The sequence below is a fragment of the Meles meles genome, chromosome 2 (genome assembly GCF_922984935.1).
Source record: "Meles meles chromosome 2, mMelMel3.1 paternal haplotype, whole genome shotgun sequence".
Classification (NCBI taxonomy): Eukaryota; Metazoa; Chordata; class Mammalia; order Carnivora; family Mustelidae; genus Meles; species Meles meles.
This window is the reverse complement of record NC_060067.1, coordinates 68,127,069-68,149,825: the sequence shown is the minus strand read 5'-3', so window position 1 is coordinate 68,149,825 and position 22,757 is coordinate 68,127,069. Positions and strand designations below refer to the sequence as shown.

At 41.1% G+C, this 22,757-nt stretch overlaps 1 protein-coding gene across 3 annotated transcripts in view; it reads left to right on the top strand.

Annotated features, from left to right (window-relative positions):
* GRK4 (G protein-coupled receptor kinase 4) overlaps positions 1–22,757 on the top strand; it is a 100,798-nt gene that overhangs the window by 10,517 nt on the left and 67,524 nt on the right. The window contains exon 2 of one of the 3 annotated variants that reach the window (XM_045993415.1): positions 13,699–13,794. The exons of the other annotated variants lie outside the window; for them this stretch is intronic. Within the exon in view, the coding sequence (XP_045849371.1) occupies positions 13,743–13,794 (52 nt within the window). The 5' untranslated portion in view covers positions 13,699–13,742. The remainder of the gene's footprint in view (positions 1–13,698; positions 13,795–22,757) is intronic. 3 annotated transcript variants of the gene reach the window in all.

Below are 22,757 nucleotides of genomic sequence, written 5' to 3'. Positions count from 1 at the left end.
TGATCGGAGGACATGGTCTTCATAATATCAGTATTTTGGTATTCGTTGAAATATACTTTGTAAGCTGGTACATGGTCAATTTTTATAAATGTTTATCTGTTCTTAGGAAGAATATGTGGTTTTTATTTGCTGGGTAAGACCCTGTACGATCATCTTTTAGCTTAAGTTTACTATTGTTACTATATAAATAGACTCTATTTTTATTGTTTTTTGTCTGTTTGATAATCAGTTTATGATAAAGTCTTGATGAAATCTCCCACTAAGGCAGTGGATTTTTAAATTCATTTTCCCTGATTTGGTTGATTTTTATTTCCAAGACACTGTTAAGTATTTACTAGTTACTGATTTCAGTTATCTTTTTGTTGGGTTGTTGTTTTAAATTATTTATGTAATTAATTAATTATGTAATTAATTTATGCATCTCTGTCCCCACCACTGCATTTCAATTTTCCTTAAGTTGTATTTTCGTTGGACATGCCTATTTTTTTTAAAGATTTTATTTATTTGACAGAGAACACAAGTAAGCAGAGAGGCAGGCAGAGAGAGAGAGGAAGGGAAGCAGGCTCCCTGCTGAGCAGAGAGCCTGATGCAGGGCTCGATCCCAGGGCCCTAGGATCATGACCTGAGCTGAAGGCAGAGGCTTTAACCCACTGAGCCACCCAGGCACCCCTGGACATGCCTATTATTATACCTGCCCTTTTGTGTGTGTGTGTGTGTGTGTGTGCTACTTTTCGCCGTTTCCCCCCACCCTGCCTTTTGGTGTGTTTTTTGAATGCTTTGGGTGTGTCTCGTAAATAACATGTAGCTGGATTTTTATAGTTTCTCCAATCTAATAATCTCATTCTTCTATTTATTTAATTTTTTAAAAAGATTTTATTTGTTTGATGGAAAGATAGCACAAGTAGGCAGAGCAGCAGGCAGAGAGAGAGGGAGAAGCAGGCTCCCCACAGGGAGCCCAATGTGGGGCTTGATCCCAGGACCCTGGGATCATGACCTGAGCCCAAATCAAGTGAGACACACTTAACCAACTGAGCCATCTGGTGCTCCTAGATGTCCCCGTTTTAAGGACACTAGTCATGTTGGGTTAGGACCTACCTGAATGACCTCATTTTAACTTGATTACCTCCGTATTATAAAGACCCTGTCTCGAAATATGATTATATTCTGAAGGGTGGGCATTAACTGAAGGTTAGGACTCTAAAACATCTTTTTTGAGGAGGTACTAATTCAACCCCATACCTTTAAAATAGATGAAGGCAGCCTATAGAGGGGGACCTTCGAACTTTTGGGACTTCCAAGTGCTTTGGCCCCCCATCTGTCTCTACTTTTTGGGACACAATATAGTACCCTAGTGTACTGTGCCTCTTGTTTTTGCCCCCCTCAGGCTGTAGGACAGTGGAGGGTCTTTCTGTGTAAGTAGCCTGGGCCATGCCGACCACAGTTTATATTGGGTATGTTCCCATGACTAAATGTGTGTGCTCTTTTCTTGCCTGATTTCTTCCCTTCTGGTCTTTCTGTCTTGAAATGGTATGGTGAGCACCACCCAGCTCATCTTGAGACTGACTGCACCTGGATGGGACAGCTCAGAAAATTGGAGCTGGACTTTGGTGTGATGTGTCGGTGGAGAATTTTGGAATCAAGGACAGCTTACTGAGGGGCAGGGTGGCTTTTCTGGCTCAGTAGCATGCGTGTCCCAAGCCTGCTGCTATGACGTATATGTTTGTGTCCTCTCCGTATTTAATTATTGAAGCTCTAATTACCATTGTGATGGTATTTGGAGGTGGGGCCTTTGAAAGGTAAATAGGTCCTAAGGGTGGGCCCCTATGGTGGAATTATTGTCCCTGTAAAAAGAAGGATCTCTCTGTTCAAGTGCATGTATCAGGGAAAGGCCCGTGAGTACATAATGAGAAGATAGCCATCTACAAACCAGGAAGGGCCCTCACCAGTCACCTAATCAGCTGATACCCTGGTCTAGGAATTTCCAGCCTCTGGAACTCCGACAAATAAGTGTTTGTTGTTAGGTCACCCAGACTCTGGTATTTTGTCATAGCAGTCCAAGGTGACCGAGACACCAGTGGAGAGGTTCCCATTCTTCTGTCTCTCCTTCCCCTTGTGATCTTCAGACCAAGCCAGGGAATCTTGTCTAGGGAGAAGGGAGCCTTTTGTAGTGATAGCTCACCCAGGTGGTTCATGGGATGTGTGTGTGCACTGTTTAGTGAAATGTGGGCGAGGCCCTGTGTATGGAGGTACACAGTGTGTGTGCAGTATTGCGTTTGTCATTTACTCTTTAAACAAGTAAGTTTTGAGTGAATTATGTGCTGGATTCTAAGCTCTCACCTCTACCACTTCATGAAAGCCACCCATGTCAAGATCACCAGGGTCAGTTCTTAGTCCTCATCCTACCAGAGCTATGGGCTGCACATGACATAGCACATCATAGGGTCACCTCAGTCAATATGTCCTTCTAGACCAGCACCCTCCAAGGTTTTCTGCTGTTTCAGTGCTTATCCTTAGATGGCTTGACTGGTTGCCTATCATTTGCTAGACCTCTTCATATTGAAATCCTCCCAAGGCTCAGTCCGTAGAGTCTCACTCCCTTATGCTCTTATCTAGTAACATGTTTTGGAGCAGGCTACTGTCTCTCAAATTGAGATCTGCAGACTGGACCTTTTCATTGAACTGCTGCTCATTCTCCACTTGCCCACTTGACATTGCTACTTGGAAACCATCTGCGTGCATGCCTGAGTGCACAAACACACACACACAGTCAAAACTAACTATTAACACTCACCCTGCCCCTGTTTTTCCTTTCTGCATCTCAGTTAATACTCAGGAAAAAAATTTTAAAGTTGACTTTTAATTCCTTATATCCCACATCCAATGGGATATAAGGAATTAAAAGATCTTCCTTCAAATTAGATCTTCCTTCAAAATGCTAAGAATCTTAACCTCTCACTGCCTTCAGCATAGCTCAAGCCATCAACCTCTCTCGTTTTGGAAGACCACAGTTGGCTGATACTCAGTCTCAGCTCCTGCCTTTCTGACCCTACAGTCTCTTCTCAACACACCAGCCAGAGTGATCCTATTAGAATTTAAGTGGAGGTGTCAGCCCTCTCCAAACCCTTGCCATGGCCTCCCAGACTAAGCAGAGTAAAAGGAGGAATGTTGGAATTATCAGACCAGGAATTTTTAAAAACTGTGATTAGTATCCTGAGAGCTTTAATGGAAAAAGTTAGACAACATGCAAGACGCAGATGGATAATGTTAAAGAGAGAGATGGTAATTCTAAAGAATCAAAAGAAATGCTAGGGGTGAGAAGAACCAAAAAAACAAATGAATCCCTTTGATGGCCTCATGAACTGATTGGACAGGGCTGAGGAAAGAATCTCTGAGCTTGAGAATATGACTGAGAATATCTAAAACTGAAAAGCAAGGAGAAAAAAAAGACTGAAAGAATCAAAACAGAATATCCAAAAACTGTGGCACAACCATAAAAGGCATAATACATGTGTAATGGGAACGCCTGGAGGAGCAGAAACAAAGGAAAAGATGAAATATTTGAAGTAATAATGACTGAGACTTTACCCCAATTAATGTTAGACATCAAGCCACAGATGAAGCCCAGAAAATATGAAACAGGATAAATGTCAAAAGAATGATACCCAGGAGGAACATCTGGATGGCTTAGGTGGTTAAGCATCTGCCCTCACCTCATGAGGTGATCATGATCATGATCAGGTCATGATCCTGGGGTCCTGAGATCAAGCCCTGCATTGGGCTCCCTGCTTGGTGAGGAGCCTGCTTTTCCTCTCCCTCTGCACCTCCCTCCCACTCATGCATATGCGTGTGCGCACCACGCGCTTGCTCTCTCGCAAATAAGATATTAAAAAAAAAAAAATGACAGGAATATCTTCAAACTTCAGAAAGTCAAAGATAAAAAGTCATAAAAGAAGCCACAGATAAAAACACTTTGCCTACACAGGAACAAAGGTAAGGATTATATCTGATTTCTTCTCAGAACCCATGCAAGGAAGAAGATGGGAGTGAAACATTTAAAGTATTGGAAGAAAAACCCACCAACCTAGAATTCTGCATCCTGTGAAATTATCCTCCAAAAGAGAAGAAATGAAGACTTTCTCAGACAAACCAAAACTGAGGGAATTTGTTGCTAGTAGATCTGCCTTGTAAGAAAGAAGTTGTTCATAGAGAAAGAAAATTATATATTAAGAAACTTTGATCTACATAAAGAAAGGAAGAGCATCAGAGAATGAATACATGACGGTAAAATGAAGACTTGTTTTTCTTAATCTATTAGCTGTTAGATAGCAACACATTTATACATAGAGATACATATATAAAAAGGATATACTATGTATAAATGAATGTCAGCAATGGTACAAGGGATAGGAGGGGAATTAGGAATATTTTGTTATTTATAAGGTACTCATACTACCTATGAAGTGGTATAATTTTCTTTGAAAGGGAACTTGGATTAGTTGTAAATGTATGTTGCCACTAAAAATAGTTTAGGGGAGCCCCAGTGGCTCAGTTGGTTGGACGTCTGCCTTTGGCTGGAGTTGTGATCCCAGAGTCCTAGGATTGAGCCCTGCAAAGGGTTCCCAGGATGCTTAGTGGAGAGTCTGCTTCTCTTCCCACTCCCCCTGGTCATGCTTTCTCTCTCTTTCTTTTTCTCTCTCACTCTCTCAAATCCTTAAAAAGATAAACACTTTAAAAAAAAGTATAACTTATATGCTAAGGAAAATGTGAGAATAGAATCCTATAAAATGATTTAAACCACAAATGGCAAAAAAAAAAAAAAATCAAGGAAAACAACAGTAAGAACAACACAAGGGCAACAAGTAGTAGTAAAAATACGGTAGATATTAATCCAACTACAGATATACCTTGTTTTATTGTGTTTTACCAATACTACACTTTTACAAATTGAAAGTTTGTGGCTACAGTGTGTCAAGTCTTTTGCCATTTTTCCCAACAGCATTTTTTCTCTTTATGTCTCTGTCACATTTTGGTAATTCTTACAGTATTCCAAACTTTTAAATTATTGTTAGAGTGATATGTGATCGGTGATTATGACCTATTGAAAGCTCAGATGATGGTTAGCATTTTTAGCAATAAAGTTTTTTTTAATTAAGGCATATACATTGTTTTTTAGCCATACTGCTATTGCATGGTTAACAGAGTACAGCTTAGTGTAAACATAACTTTTATATGCAATGGGAAGCCAAAATTCATTTGTATTGCTTAATTGTGACATTTGCTTTATTGCAGTGGTGTGGAATGAAACCCACAGTGTCTCTGAGGTATGCCTGTATTCCATATCAGTAATCACTTTAAACATCAATGGTCTTAAGTGCATCAGTCAAAAGAGAAAGATTGTCAGAGTGGATAGAAAAGTAAGACCCCCCCTTCAAAAAAAAAAAAAGAAAAGTGAGACCCAACTACATGTTGTCTATAGGAAACTTACTTTAAATATAAAAATACACATAGATTAAAAGTAAAGGGATGGAGAAAGGTATTCCATGCTGCCGTTAATCAAAGGCAGTAGGTGTACCTATGTTAATTTCACAGTTTAAACTTCAGAGCAAAGAAAGTAAACAAGGATAAAGAGGGGTATTACATAATGACAAAAGGGTCAATTCTCCAAGAAGATGTAGCATCCTTAAAGTGTATGTGCCTAACAACATATAGGCAGAATATGTGAGTCAAAAACTGATAGAACTGCAAGGAGAGATTGATGAATACACTACACATTCTTCTCAAGGTCACATTGGAACATTCTCTATGATAGTCCACATTCTGGGCTATAAGATATGCTGTGACAATTTTAAAAGAATAGAAATCATATACTGTCTGCTCTCAGACCACAGTGGAATTAAAATAGAAACTGTAACAGAAAGACAGCTAGAAAATCTCCCAAATACTTGGAGATTAAACATACCTTTAAAAACGATTTTGGTTTTTTTTGTTTGTTTATTTGAGAGAGAGAGAGAGAGCAAGCATTAGTGGTAGAGAGAGACAGAGGGAGAGGAAAAAGCAAACTCCCCACTGAGCAGGGAGCCTGAAATGGAGCTTGATCCCAGGATCCTTGGATCATGACCTGAGCCAAAGACAGACACTTAACTAACTGAGCCACACAGATGCCCCAGTTTAGAGTAGAAATCTGTGAAACTTAAGGCGGGAAATCAACAAAATGAAAATCTGATTCTTTGAAATGGTTAATAAAATCTGTAAGCCCTAGCCAGACTAAGAAAAAAGAAGACAATAATATCAGAAATGAAAGAGGGGACATCACTACAGGTCCCACAGATGGGGCTTAATTAGGAGTAAGGCATCTTAAAAGCTAATTGCCAGAGAAAGGTAAAATTAGGTTCATACAGATCACATTAAAATGAATATGCGTTTTGTTTTTACTTACATAGGGAAGATGTTCTAAACAGTTCAGATGAAGTCAAAAGGCTCACGTGTATATGACGAAAGGAATTGAATTGCAAATCTGGGCAAACTGATTTTTCTAGGGGAAAGAGAGGTCCATGGGAACTACCGGACAAACAGCTTACATGTGTGCCTGTCACCCACAGTTTACAGAAAGCTGTACAATAGGTCAAGACAAGGAAGGCTAGAATCTGATAACATGAAAGGTTGTGCTGGACGGATACAATGCAGTGTTTTTCTGAAACACTATTTTTCTTCTGAAGACTTTCAGATAAATCAAGTACACTAAAATTTCATTAACTTGAGCTCATATGAATTGGTGAGCCAATATGACTCAGGAAAATTCTGAATTAGGGAACTTCCCTAAGAAAATGTCATAGGATATGCTAGCTCTGTTTCTGTTTACAGCTTTGCTCTGATTTAGTCACTGGATAGTTACCCTGTGATCAGCCTTCCTCATGCACACAGAGAGAACCTAGCCCGGTAGGGTATGCTGCTTCCCCGCCAGTCTGTGGATCTGAGAAGTGACCTATCATCATCGCCTTGTACTCTGGCTTGGGGGCCAGAGGCCAAACCAAGCCTTGAGTCCTGGCCAAGGCTCTGCAGCACCTGCTGCCCTGGCCTGTGACCTTCCTTGGGGGAGGCCTGTCCACCTTGCTGGCTCTTCTGCATCAGGAGCACTGAGGCTGTGTCTTTGCTAATCCTGTCCTTCCTCTTCCCAGGCATTTTAGAGACATGCTTGGAAAAAGACCACTCTTGGGAGACATGAGGGAAATGGGCTGTCAGTGAGACGACAAGATGAAGAGACTTGAATGTGAATAAAGCCCCAATGGACAATGAAGTTAAGAGTATGGAAGCAGGGGCACCTGGGTGGCTCAGTGGGTTAAGCTGCTGCCTTCGGCTCAGGTCATGATCTCAGGGTCCTGGGATCGAGCCCCACATTGGGTTCTCTACTCAGCAGGGAGCCTGCATCCCCCTCTCTCTCTGCCTGCCTCTCTACTTGTGATCTCTCTCTCTCTCTCTGTCAAATAAATAAATAAAACCTTTAAAAAAAAAAAGTATGGAAGCAAAACAGGGCATGAAAGAGCAGAGTATCTGTTGGAGCTACATTTCTCCTGGCCAGAAGTTACGAAAGCAAAGTTTTCATTGACGTAGTTAAATGGGAGTAGTGAAAACAATGTACTAGATTTTAAATAAGAGCAAATCTTAAACAAAACAAAACAAATCTATGTAATTAGCAGATCATTCTTTAAGATTGTGCATCCTACTTTTGCATTGCAATAGTCTTTCTCAGGAAGTATTAATGAAAATATACTTGGCCAAATAAGGTACTTATAAGGAAGTCTGTTATCTTCTCTCCCATCCTCCTTTCTCATTTTTCTCTTTGGTGAAAAAAAAAAAAAAAGCCCTGTGATTTTATCATGGAATGAGAAGAACTGGGAGGCTCACTAGCAGTTTTTCCCTCTTTTGCTTTGATCATATCAGGTAACTGCTGACATTAGCTGTAGTGAGGAAGAAAAATAGCCCTGGATCTACTTAAGAAACCTTAAGTAGATCCAGGGCTATTTTTCTTCCTCACTACAGCTAATGTCACAATCTTAAAGAATGATCTGCTAATTACATAGATTTGTTTTGTTTTAAGATTTGCTCTTATTTAAAATCCTCACTATTAGGTCCAAGCTGGGACTTAGATATACTGTTCCAGTATAATGATTCTGGATAAATGCTGCTCTGTGTGCTGAGAGTGTGTTCTACAGGATCAGTGGTCGCATTGACTTACACCCTTATCAAGATTGTTGTGTTTGCTGGGCACCTGGGTGGCTCAACTGGTTGGGCATCAGACTCTTGATTTTGGCTCAGGTCATGATCTCACGGTCATAGGATTGAACCCTACATAGGGCTCTGTGCTTAGCAGGGAGTCTGCTTGAGATTCTCTCTCCCTCTCCTTCTGCCCCTCCCCCAATCACGCTCTCCTAATAAATAAATAAGTATCTCTTAAAAAAAAGACTTGTGTTTGCATATCTGTTTTCACTTCTGGTTGAATATAAAGTGTACATTTGGGTGATATCTTTTTAGCACTTAAACAAAATGACTCTTGTTTGAGGAACTCTCTTTTTTTTTCTCCAAAAGTTTTTGTTGTTATAAATGTATTTAACCATTTTTAAGTGCCAGTGGTATTAAATTAATTTTTACTGTTGTGCAAACATCACCACCATTCACCTCCAAAACTCTTTTCATCTTCCCCAACTGAAACTCTGTTCCAATTAATAAAAACTCCCCTCTCTCCCCTCTCTCTAGTCCCTGGCAGCCACCATTCTGCTTCTCTCTTTTGTGATTTGACTCCTAATACCTCATACAAGTGGAATCTTAACAGTATAGGACTTTTCAATGACTGGTTTATTTCACTTAGCATAATGTCCTGACTTTAAGAGTCAAGTGAACTAAGTTTATTTGGCTTAGTCTCAGTGTCTGCTATTCGTGGAACTCTTCTGACTAACTAAAGTTGTTCTAAACTGAAGGAAGAGGTGTCCCCTTTTTGATTTTACAAAGTAACTCTGAGTGACTCCTATCAAGGGTATCACACCCAGTATGTATGCTGTATTTTAAGTAATTGTAAATTACAACCATTTTGGAGAACAGGTGAATGGTATCCATTAATGTTGAAAAAAATCACACACCTGGGTCAAGAACTCTTCTAGACATTTACTCTGCAGAAATGGTGGTAAAGGAAACATTTGTAAGAATGTTTGCTATAACACATATAATATTGGAAACCAAAAACATTAAATGACCATCAGTAGGAAGTAGATAAATAGAATATTTATATAGTAAATTACTATATAGTAATTAAATTTCATTCATACACTCATTCACCAAATAGTTATTGAGTGTTTTACACCAGTTCCTCATCTAGCTATCGGGTTTACAGCTGTGAAAACACAGATAAACCCCTTTCTTCAAGTTGTTTCTGATCTTGTGGGGAGACAGATCCTCAACAGGATCCGTGAAATAGATTGTATGGTGGACAGTGATAAGGGCCAAGAAGAGATAATAAAGCAGAAAAGGGGGGTGCTAAGGGTTAGGCATGGGGTAGGACATGAAAGCTCGTGGGGTGGCCAGGAGCAAAGACCTGAGGAAATGCGGGATCTAGCTTTGCTGAGAAGGAGTGTTTTGGGCCATGAAACATGAGGCTGAGGGTGGGGAAGAGAGAGGAACAGAAGAGACCCTGGCTGGAATAGTGAACAATCTGCCTCAAAATGGACTGAGCTGTGTGGAAAAAATTGAATCGTAATGTATCCAGTAGCACACCATTTTTTTTTTTTAAAGATTTTATTTATTTATTTGAGATTGAGCACGAGCCGGGTGAAGGGTAGAGGGAGGAGCAAACTCCCTTCTGAGCAGGGAGCTCATGACCCAGGACTCCGGGGTCATGACCTGAGCCAAAGGCAGACTCTTAACTGACTGAGCCCGCCAGGCGCCCCAGTAGCACACAATTATTAACAGGTTCTAGAGTAGGGGTTCTTAACGTGAATAAAAATACATATGATTGTAAAAGAAGTCAACTATATTGAAATAGTAAATTTTTTAAATAGGTTTATGTTACGAAAGTGCTTGCTGCACTAGGTAGCAAGGCAGTAAATACACAGGCAGGTTCAAGTGTCATCCTTTAAAGAGCCATCAGGGTGAAGGCCATCTTGGCTCGTTTGAATGGGGCTTTGGGCCAGCTGTGGGCTGGCCTTTGACTGACCCCCCAGCTTCCATGTATCCATCAGTTGTTAGGGAGTCACAGAGAGTAAAATACATAGCTGGACCATTGATGTGAGAACATAGGACCTGGCCATTTGGAGTCTGAACAATTAACTACCAGGCACAAAGCTGCCTAGCAGTTGCTTGGCTCCATCACCTCAGCACTTCTAGACAGTCTGGCAGCTGGTCTGGCACCTCTGTGATCATTTCAAGGTAGTGTGAGCATAAATATTTTAAGTTATCTCTAGCAGCTGTAATGTGAGAGGGAAATCTGAATGCTCTTGGTGATGAAGTCACAGATACTACTGATATTATAATGTTCTTGCCTACACTTACAGCTGAAAGACATGATGAATTTTGGTTAGAAGTTAGTTAAGCTAAAGGTGATTTTTTTTCTGTCCAAATTCCAGGATACCCTGATACCTGCCCGTGAATGCCAGGTTAAGAATCTTGCTCTAAAGCAAAATATTTTTCAAGGCTACACACACACACACACACAGTTATAAATGCACTAAATTTATGATTGTGATTGTTTCTGGTGGGTCTAGGATTAGGGGTAGCGTATAGTATGTTACAGAAATAGAGAATATGTTATAAAAATAATTATGGTATTTGTAGTAGAAAACCAACCCCCAACCCTCTTAATATCCAGCAGAATTTGTAGACCAGATTCCCGTTCTTTCTATGCATCTACCTTGGTGGTCCTGTTTGTTGATAGAAAAACAGCTGTTATGACAAAGGTAATGTCCTCGCTTGGCCAGTGTGATTATCTGGGCTCAAATCCCAGCTTAATTTCTAAATGTGTTTATGCCAAATAATTTCTTTTATAAATGTTTGTGTACTTTTTAAAAAGACTTTGGTTACACCATTTTGCTTCTTAATAGCAGTAACCGTTAAGCAGATTCCTGGTGCAGACCCACACTTCTCACTAGTTGCATGATGTTGGACAAGTGATTTTACGTCTTTGCTTTGGTCCCTTATCTGAGAGAAGGGAATAGCGGTAGTATTTTTATCATGCGGGAACGATGATTCAATGAGTCAATATATATGAAGCTCCTAGAAAGGTGTCTGGCACATAATAAAGACTCGGTAAATCTAACTCTTCCTCCTCTTCCTCCTCCTTGTCCTCCTTCACCTCCTAGATCTTGGCAAATTCATCCTACCTGACTCATGCGCTATAGTCAGCATCCGCCATTTTTCAGGTCTCCTCCAAGTAAGCAAATGTTCCTTTAGTGTCTGCTGTGTTCAGTGTGCCTGGAGCCCCCTTACATCTGTTCAGTTATTTGTTTGAATGCTGGAGATACACTGGGAATAAGACCATAAGCCGAGAACCTGCCCTTGCTGAGACTTAACGAAGATGTTTTCTAGATGTAAAGTGCATGAAAAGGAAAGAGTGCCTGCATCTCCCTAGGAAAGGGGGGGTAGGCTTTGGGGGGTGCTTCTGCTTGAGCTGAGTAGAGATATGCCTATACTAGGAAGGCTGTGTGACCGTCTAGGCACTTGTGCTTCCTGGACAGAACATGCTCTTGCTTCTTCGGAGCCTTTATAGACGGTGTGGCTTGGGCATGGTGTGCCTGTGGGATGTTGCCAGGCAGGTCTGTGTTTTATTTCCCCTCAGCCTAGACTCAAGTGAGCTGATACTTGCATTTTAGGAAGGTAGTGGTAGAAGGCAGTGTGGGAGAGGGTGTGGAAGGGGAGACTGGAGGTAGGAAGGCCTGTTGGAAGGGGAGACTGGAGGTAGGAAGGCCTGTTGGAAGAAGAGGCAAGTGACCTTGGTAATGGTGTGGGCTAGGAGAGCAGGGGACAGGAGCACCTTTGCTGGCCACCTGACCCTCTGCCGTATGGCTGCTGCCCAGACAGTGCCCAGCACGCAGGACTTGGGCTGCAGATGCTTTCCAGATAAATGGGTGAGACACTTGAGAGACAGAATTAGTGCCCCAGTTTCCAGCTCCATCTGCCTCGTGGATGGTGAGTTAACTGGAGGCATAGTGTGGAATGAGGGGTGAATTTGAGGGGAAGACAACGGAATCCAATTTGAACATGTTGACTTTGAGGTGACCTGTGACCTCTGCATAGTGGCTGGAAGTCTAGAGTCATGATCCCAGAAATTGAAGGGGTGGGTAGAGGAGGAAAAGGAAGGTCACGGAAGAAGCCCTTGCATCTCCAACCAGACCATCATCTGTTTGGCAGACTGCTATCAAATCTGTACGTCTAGCCAGGCCTTCCCTCCTGACCTCCTCCAGATGGTGTTCCCTCATACTGCTTCGCTCACCGTGCTTAAGGTAGAGCTCACCACTTCCCAAAACGTGGCTTTCCTCTTGATTTCTCCATTCTTTCCGATAACCTGGAGCCTTTGTTACTGGCCAAAACTAATGTTTTCTCTTGGACAAAATTTAATAAAATTTCAACTCCTCAAAATGCTTAAAATTGAAGGTTCTAACTTCTCTTGAGTTTTGTTTGAAGGGTCTTTTTAAAAAAGATCTTTCTAAGTGCACCTGGGTGGCTCAGTTGGTTAAGTGTCTGCCTTTGGCTCAGGTCATAATCCTGGAGTCCTGGGATCAAGCTCCACATCAGGCTCCCTGCTCAGTGGGAAGGCTGCTTCTCCCTCCCCCATTCCCCCTGCTTGTGTTCTCTCTCTCTCAGTCTCTGATAAATAAATAAATAAAATCTTAAAAAAAAGATCTTTCTAAACTATTACCTTTTGAAAAATTTACTTTACTTTATTAAACATTTTCTTTTCTTTGAGTATAGTTGGCCCACAATATCGCATTAGTTTCAGGTATACAATATAGTGACTCAGTATTTCTCTACTGTATGCCATGCTTACTGCAGTGCAGTCTCCATCTGCTCAACTATCACCTAATAGCTTTTTCCGTCGTTCTCTTCTCGCTTCTAGATCTTCCCGAGGCCCATTCCCTCACCCCCATCAGGTCTCTGTTCAAGTGTGACACTCTTGGGAGGCTTTCTCTAATCTCACCTTATCCCTAATAGCACCCTTCATCTTTGCCATACTTGATTTTGTTGCATATCATTTAGTACTGTATGATTGGCTATTTTTTTTATACTTATCATTATCTGCTGTAAAACAAACAAAAAAAACCAAACACAACTCTCCCTCACTAGAATAGAGGGGAGCAATGTTGTCCTTTTCACCATTATATTTCTGGTCCTTTGTAGGCATTTGCTCCTTAGTAAGGATGCAACCATGTGTGTTATGTTGTGTTAGGTCCAACTCACAAATTTGGAAACTTAGGCTCCGCAGAGTCAGTTATAGAAGGTCAGGGTCACGTGGTTTGTAAATGATAAAGCCAGTGACTGCTTCACTGGGGATTTTTATACTTGTCAAGCTGCCTTCTAGGTAAGACAAATGATTATAAGCTTGTATTTTCACTCACCATAGGGACCAAACTATTCAAACAGAATACATTAGTGGAAATAGTTGTTATAGTTGGATATTTCTGATCATTAAAAAAAAATACTTTTTTTCCCCAAATTCAGGAGGATATGGCAAAAAAAGTGGTCGTAGTAAAAAATGGAGGGAAATGCTGAAGCTGCCCCCTGTCAGCCAGTGCAGCGAGCTTAGACATTTCATTGGTGAGTAAGCGGTGCCAGCCTGGAGATCGTGTCTGGCATTGTACCATTTGTTAGATGTTATTCTTTTAAGAAGTAATATGTACTCATTGTTCTATGTGGAACAAAAGAGTAATATAGTAAACGTTCCTCTGCCCTTGACCCCACTAATCATCTAGAAGTAAACACACTATTTTCTAGTTTCATCCATGCTGTAGCCTGAATCAGTACCTAATTCCTTTTTTTCTTGGCAAATAACATTTCACCATATGCATATATCACTTATTTATCCATTCGTCAGTAGATCGATGAGCTGTTTAAATTTTTTGTCTATTATGAATAATGCTGCTAGAATCATTCCTGTACATGTGTTTTCTTTGTGGTAGGGTATACATAAAAATTACCACTTTAACCATTTTAAAAAGATTTTATTTATGAGAGAGAGAAAGAGAGAATGAGAGTGTGCACATGTGGTGAGGAGGGGCAAAGGGAGAGAGAGATAAGCAGACTCCCCAAAGAGCATGGAGCCCGCGTGGAGCTTGAACTCATGACCCTGAGATCATGGCCTGAGCTGAAACCAAGAGTCAGTTGCTTGACCAACTGTGCCACCCAGGCTGTGCCTCATTTTAACGATTTTCAAATACAAAGTTCAGTGGCATTGATTTGGATATTGTATATACGTACTACACTTTGTGTATCCATTCATCTGTCGAATGGGTTGTTTCTACCATTTGGCTATTGTGAATAATGCTTCTAGGAACATTGCACAAATGTTTGAATCCCTGCTTTCATTTCTTTTGTGTATATATACCCAGAATTGGAATTGCTGGATAATATGATAATTCTATATTAACTTTGTAAGGCAGTGCTAGACTGTTTTCCAAAGTGGCTATACCATTTTATGTTCCCACAAACACTATATAAGTGTTCCAGTTTCTTCATGTCCTCTCTGTGGACATGACTTTTTATTTTCCATTTTGTTTTTATTATAGCAATCTGAATGGGTGTGAAGTGGTTTCTCATTGTGGGTTTTTTCTTCTTTTTTTCTTCAGTTAATGTTTTTTTTTAAGTTTTATTTATTTAGGTAATCTTTACACCCTGCATGGGGCCTGAACTCACAGCCCCGAGACCAAGAGTCATTTGATCCTCCGACTGAGCCAGCCAGGCACTCATATCTCATTGTGTTTTGATCTGTGTTTCCCAATGACTAATGATACTGAATATCTTTTCATGTATTTATTGGCCATTTCTATATCTTCTTTGGAGAAATATCTGTTCAAATCCTTGTCCATTTTTTAAAGTAGGCTCTGTGCCCAACATGGAGCCCAATGTGGGGCTTGAACTCATGACCCTGAGATCAAGAGTCAGATGCTAGCTTAACTGACTAAGACATCTAGGCATCACCTTTGCCCATTTTTTAATTGGATTGTTTGCCTTGTCTTTGTTGAAGTGTAAATGTTCTTTATATATTGTAGTTACTAGACTCTTATCAGACAGTTGCTTTTCAAATATTTTCTCCCATTCTGTGTTTTCTTTTACTTTCTTGATGATTTCTTTTAGGAATACAAGTTTTTATTTTGATTAAATCCAATTGATTTTTTTTTTTTTTTTGCTGTGCTTTTGGTGTCATATCTAAGAAACCACTAGTTAATCCAGAGCCACAAAGATTTACACTTATACTTTCTGCTAAGAGTTTTATAGTTTTAGCTCTCACATTTAGATGTTTGATCCAGGTGGAGTTAATTTTTGTATATGGCATGAGGTAGGGATTCAGTTTCATTCTCTTGCATTGGATATCCAGTTCCAGAACTGTTCATTGAAATGACTATTTTTTCACCATTGAACTCTCTTCGTGCCTTTATAAAAAATCCCCTGACTGTAAAGGTGAGGGTTTATTTGTAGACACTTGTGAGGAAACATGTGTTTGTATCTAGGGCCCACCCAGATAATCCAGGAGAGTCTGCCGTCTCGAGATTCTTGACTTCATCATATTTGCAAAGGCTCTTTTTTATTTTATTATTTATTTATTTATTTATTTATTTGACAGAGAGATCACAAGTAGGCAGAGAGAGAGAGAGAGGGAGAAGTAGGCTCCCCAAGAGCAGAGAGCCCAATGTGGGGCTCAGTCCCAGGACCTTGAGATCATGACTTGAGCCACAGGCAGAGGCTTAACCCACTGAGCCACCTAGGTGCCCCAACAAAGGCTCTTTTTTAAAAGTAAGGTCATATTTATAGGGATTAGGACCTGGTATATTGAGAGGGCCATTATTCAGCCTGCTACAGATGGTAACTCTAGGCTTTACTTTTTGAGGAACTGGCAAGTCGTTTTCCAAAGCAGCTGCATATTTTACATTCCCACCAGAAATATATGAGAGTTCCAGATTCTCCACATCCTTGCCAACACTTACTTTCATTATAGCCATCCTAGTGAGTGTGATTGGCATTTCACCTATGACTAATGATGTCAAACACCTTTTTTATTCGTTATTGGCTGCGCTTCATTGAGCCAATTGATATTTGATCCATAGTGTTAATAGTATTTTCTGCATATAGCATCAAGTGATTAGTATGGAGGTTTCTTCCATTATTTGACATTTGCATTGTAGTTAAGATGTAAAATTTACTTTGGGACTATTTATGCTATTGAATGTATTCATAGGGTTATATAAACATTTTCATGTCTATTTGCATATTAATTACCTCAGTATGTTTCTGATTCTTTGAGGGTAAGTTTTAGTGCATAGGATGAAGTAAATTACATTAAATGTCCCATTAGTTAACTTTTCCCCCAGTTCATGCTCTTTTTAAAATTAGTTTATTTTCATTGAGATATGTAATTTACATATAACGTTATGTAAGTTTAAGGTTTACAGCACCCTCAGTTAAGTTTTTTTTTTAAAGATTTTATTTATTTATTTGACAGAGAGATCACAAGTAGGCAGAGAGGCAGGCAGAGAGAGAGGAGGAAGCAGGCACCCTGTGGAGCAGAGAGCCCGATGCGGGGCTCGATCCCAGGACCCTGAGATCATGACCTGAACGGAAGGCAGCGGCTTAATCCACTGAGCCACCCAGGCGCCCCAAGTTTTAAATGTCATCGTTTATTTGCTTCCGTGTACCCAGCACTGAGTATGGCCCTACCAATACAGTGGCTAAGAAACAGATGTGACCTTTGCCCTCTTGGCAGAGATAGTTATAAAATAAAGAATTGCAGAAATAAACTTCATTACAAACTGCAGTAAGTCCTTTGAAGGAAAAGGTACAGACTTTTGGGTAAGTACAGGATCCCAAAGTGGGACAGAGCATGACAATTTCCAGGGACATGAAAAAGGCCAGTCTTCCTGGAGTGGAGACAAAGAAGGACAGTGGCACGGTATGAGAGGAAGGGAGGGAGGCAGGGCTTGTGGGCCTGGTAAGGGCATTTGTCTTAGTTGAAAATCGACCTGTCAGATTGCCATCAGAGGGATGACGTAAGTGGACACACGTTTTTGAAGGGCATCTGGGGTTTCAGTGTGAGGATTGATTGAGAGTGCGGAGAGAAGAGGTTTCAGTGTGAGGACTGATTGAGAGTGCGGAGAGAAGAGCGGGAAGGCCAAAGGAGACATTGTTGCTACTGCTGGCGGGAGTGATGGAAGCTTAGTGTCAGCTGGAGGCCATGGAACCTGATGACTATGAGAGATCTCTAAGAAGTGGGATCTGGTTGATTTATGTGGAAGTAGGAAGGACGGGGTCCTAAGGATGAGTTCCAGGTCTGACCACCCACCGAGATCAGGTTCACAGGGTGAGGGGCTGTGTTGGATGCAATCTGTGCATTCATGTTTAGAGATCAGAGGAGTCTGGGCTATAGGCGCAATCTGGGAGATATCCGTGTCCTCTGGTGTCTCGGCATCACATGACTGGGAGTGGATAAGCTCTTCCTAGAGACAAGAGGACGGGGAAAGAGCCCTCACATCCCTGTGTGGCTCAGGCGAAGCACACCAAGGAGGAGCAGGCGGATGGGTCTGTATGCAGTCTGGGAAGTGGAGGGGTCAAGAGACCGGCAGACTAGGATGGATCCAGGCAGATGGGTATGCAGCAGAGAGGTTGAGCAGCCGCTGGTTTTGCCCTCAAGGTCAGGGTCTTTGTTTCCATCTCTAGTGCTCAGCCACAGTTTTGTTAAATGAACGAATGAAGGAATGAATAAATTGGTGACCTCAGCTGGAGTTGCGTCAGGCAGATGTACAAGCAGACTTCCCCCGAATGAAAGAATGTTCCCACCTAGGTACCCTCTACTTCGTAAGCAGATCTTTATTTTACTAGTTTACATGTACATTTGATCTAGTGTGGTAGTAAGCATATTTTGGGTTTTTCTGATTTTTATCCTCTGATTGTCCTAAATTTGTGGATGCTGGAGAATCCATGAGCTATAAAACTTTGAGTTAGTGTCCTTTCTAAAGGAGAATCACTTTGAAAATAAGAGAGAAAGCTTCTGGTAAATGGCTCATCCTTGTCTTGGAATTTGGTGCATTTAGAAACAGCAGTCTCTTGACTAGCTGGTTCCCCTTCCAACTCAGCCCATCAGGAGAGTGCCTCTCAGGAGTGGACTTGGACTCTGGTTCACTGTGCATTCCAGGCCCAGATGGCTTCTGTGCTCCTTCTCCCTGACCACTGTGGCAGAGCTCCAGCTTCCCCATGGCCCAAATTCCCTGTGGGACAAGGCCTCTCTCTCTCCCTCCATTCTGCTCACTCATGGCTGGAACAGTAGATGGTTCACTGTGTAGTCTCTGAGGGATCAAAAGAAGCTGGGTCTTCTGGTTCCTGCAGGACCAGGGCCTCTGATGGGAAGACAGAAGGAGGCTGTCTGCTGCTTCTGAGATGTATTTTGTGACACATTTCTCTGGTGTATAGTATTTAATTTTAGTAAGATAAGAAATCTTATGCTTGGAAAAGTGAAATCATTAATAGAATTGTGAGGCAGATAAGGTAAAAAAGCAAGAGATTTAAAGTTTTTGTGATTATTTAAATGTCAGATTTTTATTTTTTATTTAAAAAAATTATTTATTTATTTGACAGAGAGAGAGAGAGAGAGATCACAAGTAGGCAGAACAGCAGGAAAAGAGAGAGGGAAGCAGGCTCCCTGCTGAGCAGAGAGCCCAATGTGGGGCTCGATCCCAGGCCCTGAGATCCTGACTTGAGCCAAAGGCAGAGACTTAACCCACTGGGCCACCTAGTTGCCCCTAAATGTCAGATTTTTAAAGATTGATTTAGAGAAACATTTTTAAAATTCCCTGATTATATTACTTCGTATAGGTTCCGTGATGTTGCTGTCATTGCTCTAAGATTCTGTTAATGTCATCAGTGTGAAAATTTGAAGTTGCTATAGGATGGAGGAGATTGTATGTGTCATGAAATATTTTGAAATAATTAAAGGACTTTACTGAGTAAATCTTGACCTATATTCCCACCACCCAAATATAAGTGGAAGACTTTGGAATTAGGGTGTTTTTGAACCATGCACCATTTTTGTTCTTGTACCTGAGCCAATCTAAAAAAAACCGGACTGGGTAACATGAGAGGTTTTCTCGTGAGGTGCCTGTATCAGTGCTGTGTCCAGTCTGAATGTCCCCGTTGTCTTCCCATCACACCACAGGACCATCTTGTCCCTAGGGCCAGACTCCTGTTGATTGGGCCTTCTCAATCAGGTGGTGTGCTGAGGCCCTTCATTTCCTTCATCTGGTGCTGTGGGGGCAGGGCAATGGTCTCATTTTCCAGAGGAGTGTGAGGTGTGTGCCATGTGGCCTGGTCTTGTCTCAGACCTCCTCATGCTCTTTGATTTCACCCTGCTTCCTTCTGGAAAAACCTAAGGGACTCTTAACCTATGTTTCTGTTTTTAAAGATCTTTCAGAAAATGTGGCTTACATCATGTGATCATTTACTCAAGAGATCATTTACAGTTATGATAGAAATTTACATAGTATCTGAGCTTTAGGATATAGACTTAAAATGCACAAATAATCTTACATTCTTGCTGCTTGCACCTAAATTAAGATTTGTACCTTCCTTTACAGGTAAGGACTCAGATTTAGCCATTTAAGAGTTCTGGATGAAATTAAGGGTGATCAAGAAATAAATCTGGAAAGCTTGAATGGAATCCATCTCTAATAAGCAAATATTTTTTAGTATCTGAGGATGATATAAATACAAAATTCAAAACAAACTAAAATATACCCTCAGCTACCCCCACTCCATACATCCCAAATAAACTCAAACTTCAGACATTTGGTTTGCCAAATAAGCCGGGTTAATTTGGAGTACACTGTTTTCTCCCTGGCCAGGCTGTTCCCTCCTGACCCCCTGCTATGGCGTCCTTTTCCCCAGATCTCCTGGACTGTGGAGCAATTCCTCAACCCAGGTGTCTCAAAGGGGTCTCCCACCCCCTTTATGTAACTCTGGCCACCTGCTTTGCAGCCCCTTCCTCTGCTCATGGGGCGCAACTGGCCTCTCTTCCTGTTTCTCTACCAGCGAATGATCTCAATTTCCCCAGTGCTGCCTACACCATACAGACCTTGGTGCCCACTATATGAACCAGAGTCTGGGACTGTTCTGCTCACAGGTTCTCATCTCCATGAAGGGTACTGCCTTCTACCTGTTTACCCCATCAGCTTCCTCATTGTCCCCTCAGTAAAGGATGGGTTCCTTGAGAGTAGGGCTCCTGTGGTTCCTGTCATCATGTCCTCACTGTTAAGGGGGAGACTTGACAGAAGTTGAGTGAGTTGCCTTCTGAAATTCTTTTGTTACCAGAGAATTGGCTTCTCTCTTCCCACTCTGCTGCCTTTGTTCTTGTCCAGCTCCTCTTACTCATGGTTGGTCCCCTTGCCCCACTTCGCCTCCACTTTCCTGGGACCTAGGTAGCTCTCAGGAGCAAACACTTCCCAAAAGGCCTCTGCTTTCCTTAAGATGCTAAACTTACTCTTGTGAAGAGTCCATGAAATGATACATAGAAAGTACTCAAAATAGTACCTGACACACGTGAAGAATTGTCACCACTAATTGTTACACTCATCTCTGTTCCTTCTAGGGTAGAGGGAAGTCCTTGGTATGATATCAAGGCTTGTGGAAAATACAATCTCAGTCTTTTTTTCTTTTTCTGCTGTTTTGTAAAGCTTCATTTGCCTCTCTATTTTGCTTCCCCGAGTTCTCTTTTTCAGCCATACTTGTTGGGTCTTTCACTTACCTTCTATATCTCTTGGTTCACAGACTATTTTAAGAATTAAAATATGGTACAGTAGTACATATTATAATTATATTCCATATCATTCCATAAGTATATATGATCTGGAAATGAGCAAGTATGGTTGGAGCCAATAAAAGGAAACTATTCTGCACTGATCACACTTTGCCAAGGATAGTATTCCCAATATTTTGATAGGGTTATTTATTTTTCTGTATTTCTTTGCTTCTTCTGTATTATACCCACTGTTTGTCATTTTTGGTTTCTATTTTTTTAAGTTTCTTTTGTTTTATTATTAAAACTCCATAAGTAATTTTTTTTGTAATTCTTTTTTTATATAGGGTGAATGGAAGGTAAAGTTTTGAGTTCTTAAATTTTGTAAAATGTCCCTTTTTTGACTTCTTGTTTGATAGTTACAGAATATTGAATATTTCCACCTCCCTTGACCCCTGAACTTTGAAAACATTGGTGTACTAGTTTCTGGCTGTGTTAGTACAGTGTCGCTGATGCTTTAGGTCTAGTAGCTAACGTTTGACTCCTTCTCAGAGGTTTCCTGGTTTCTCCTTACTGTTGGGAGTATCACCGGGCTGCCCCTGGATGTGGGTCAGCTGTCAGTGGTTATGTGTAGCGTTTCGTGGGGCCTCTAAATCTTAGGCACCTAGCCAGTCATTCTGATCAGGACTGGGACAGCTCCCCAAGCCTCTGGCCCCGCCCCCGGCCCCCCCCTCCGCCCGGCCCCGCCCGGCCCCGCCCCCTCCCTCCCTGCTCTAGCGAGTGGGCGGGGCTCCCGCTCTGGGCTAGGGGCGTGTGGGCGGGGCTCCCTTAGGAAGTCCCGACTGTCTGTAGGGTTGAAACTGAGGGTTCTTCAACAAATCCAATGGAGCAACTTTCTTCCAGATTATCCACAAATTTTGGACTCCTGTTGATACCCTGTATTCGTTTTCCATGTTGGGTTTCATTCTTTTTGTTGTGGCTTTGGTTTTTGTTTGAATTTTTGGTCATATTCGTAGGAACCCAGGAGAAAAAGCAGGCAGACTATGCTCCATTTGCAATCCTTAGCTGGAACTAGGAACATCCCTGAACCCTTGAATTTGGGAAGAAAGTGTTAAAAACTCTCAGTATTATAAAAATGTAACTTTTTCGCTGCCTGTGTCTTTTTTTTTTTTTAAATATAGTATCCCTAAAATAAAATGTGCTAGTAAAATTGGACAAAGTGGGTGGTAGATATTTTGCAAAATTGTTGTTAGCTGAAACAAGCGATTGTGCACTGGCAACCAATGTATTTCTCTCCTTGCCTATACTTTTTCATTTAGAGTCTCAGCCACCTAAAGTAGAATTATTTAGAGTCTTAGAACTACTTGGCATGGGTAAACCCTTTAATTGAGCAGTTTGTTATGGCTTCCTTACTTTTCATTAATTTTTATTTAATTCTTAAGCTTTACAGCCACTATAGGAGTACTTCAATACTGGTAAAAGAGCAACTGATTTTCTTGCTGTTTAAATTAACCTATTTTGAACATAACATTTCTGTGTTATAGCCCTCTTGATATTTTGACTAAATATTAGTGCCTTGTTCTCAAAACAATATCAGTGTGTGTGATAAGGTTAAGGTTTATAACACATTACCCCACTGAAAAGAAAAAAAAATCCCAAGAGCTGTTTTAAAATTTTTTTTTTAAATTTTTTTTTTTTTTTTTTTTTTTTTTTAATTTATTTGACAGAGAGAGAGATCACAAGTAGACAGAGAGGCAGGCAGAGAGAGAGAGAGGGAAGCAGGCTT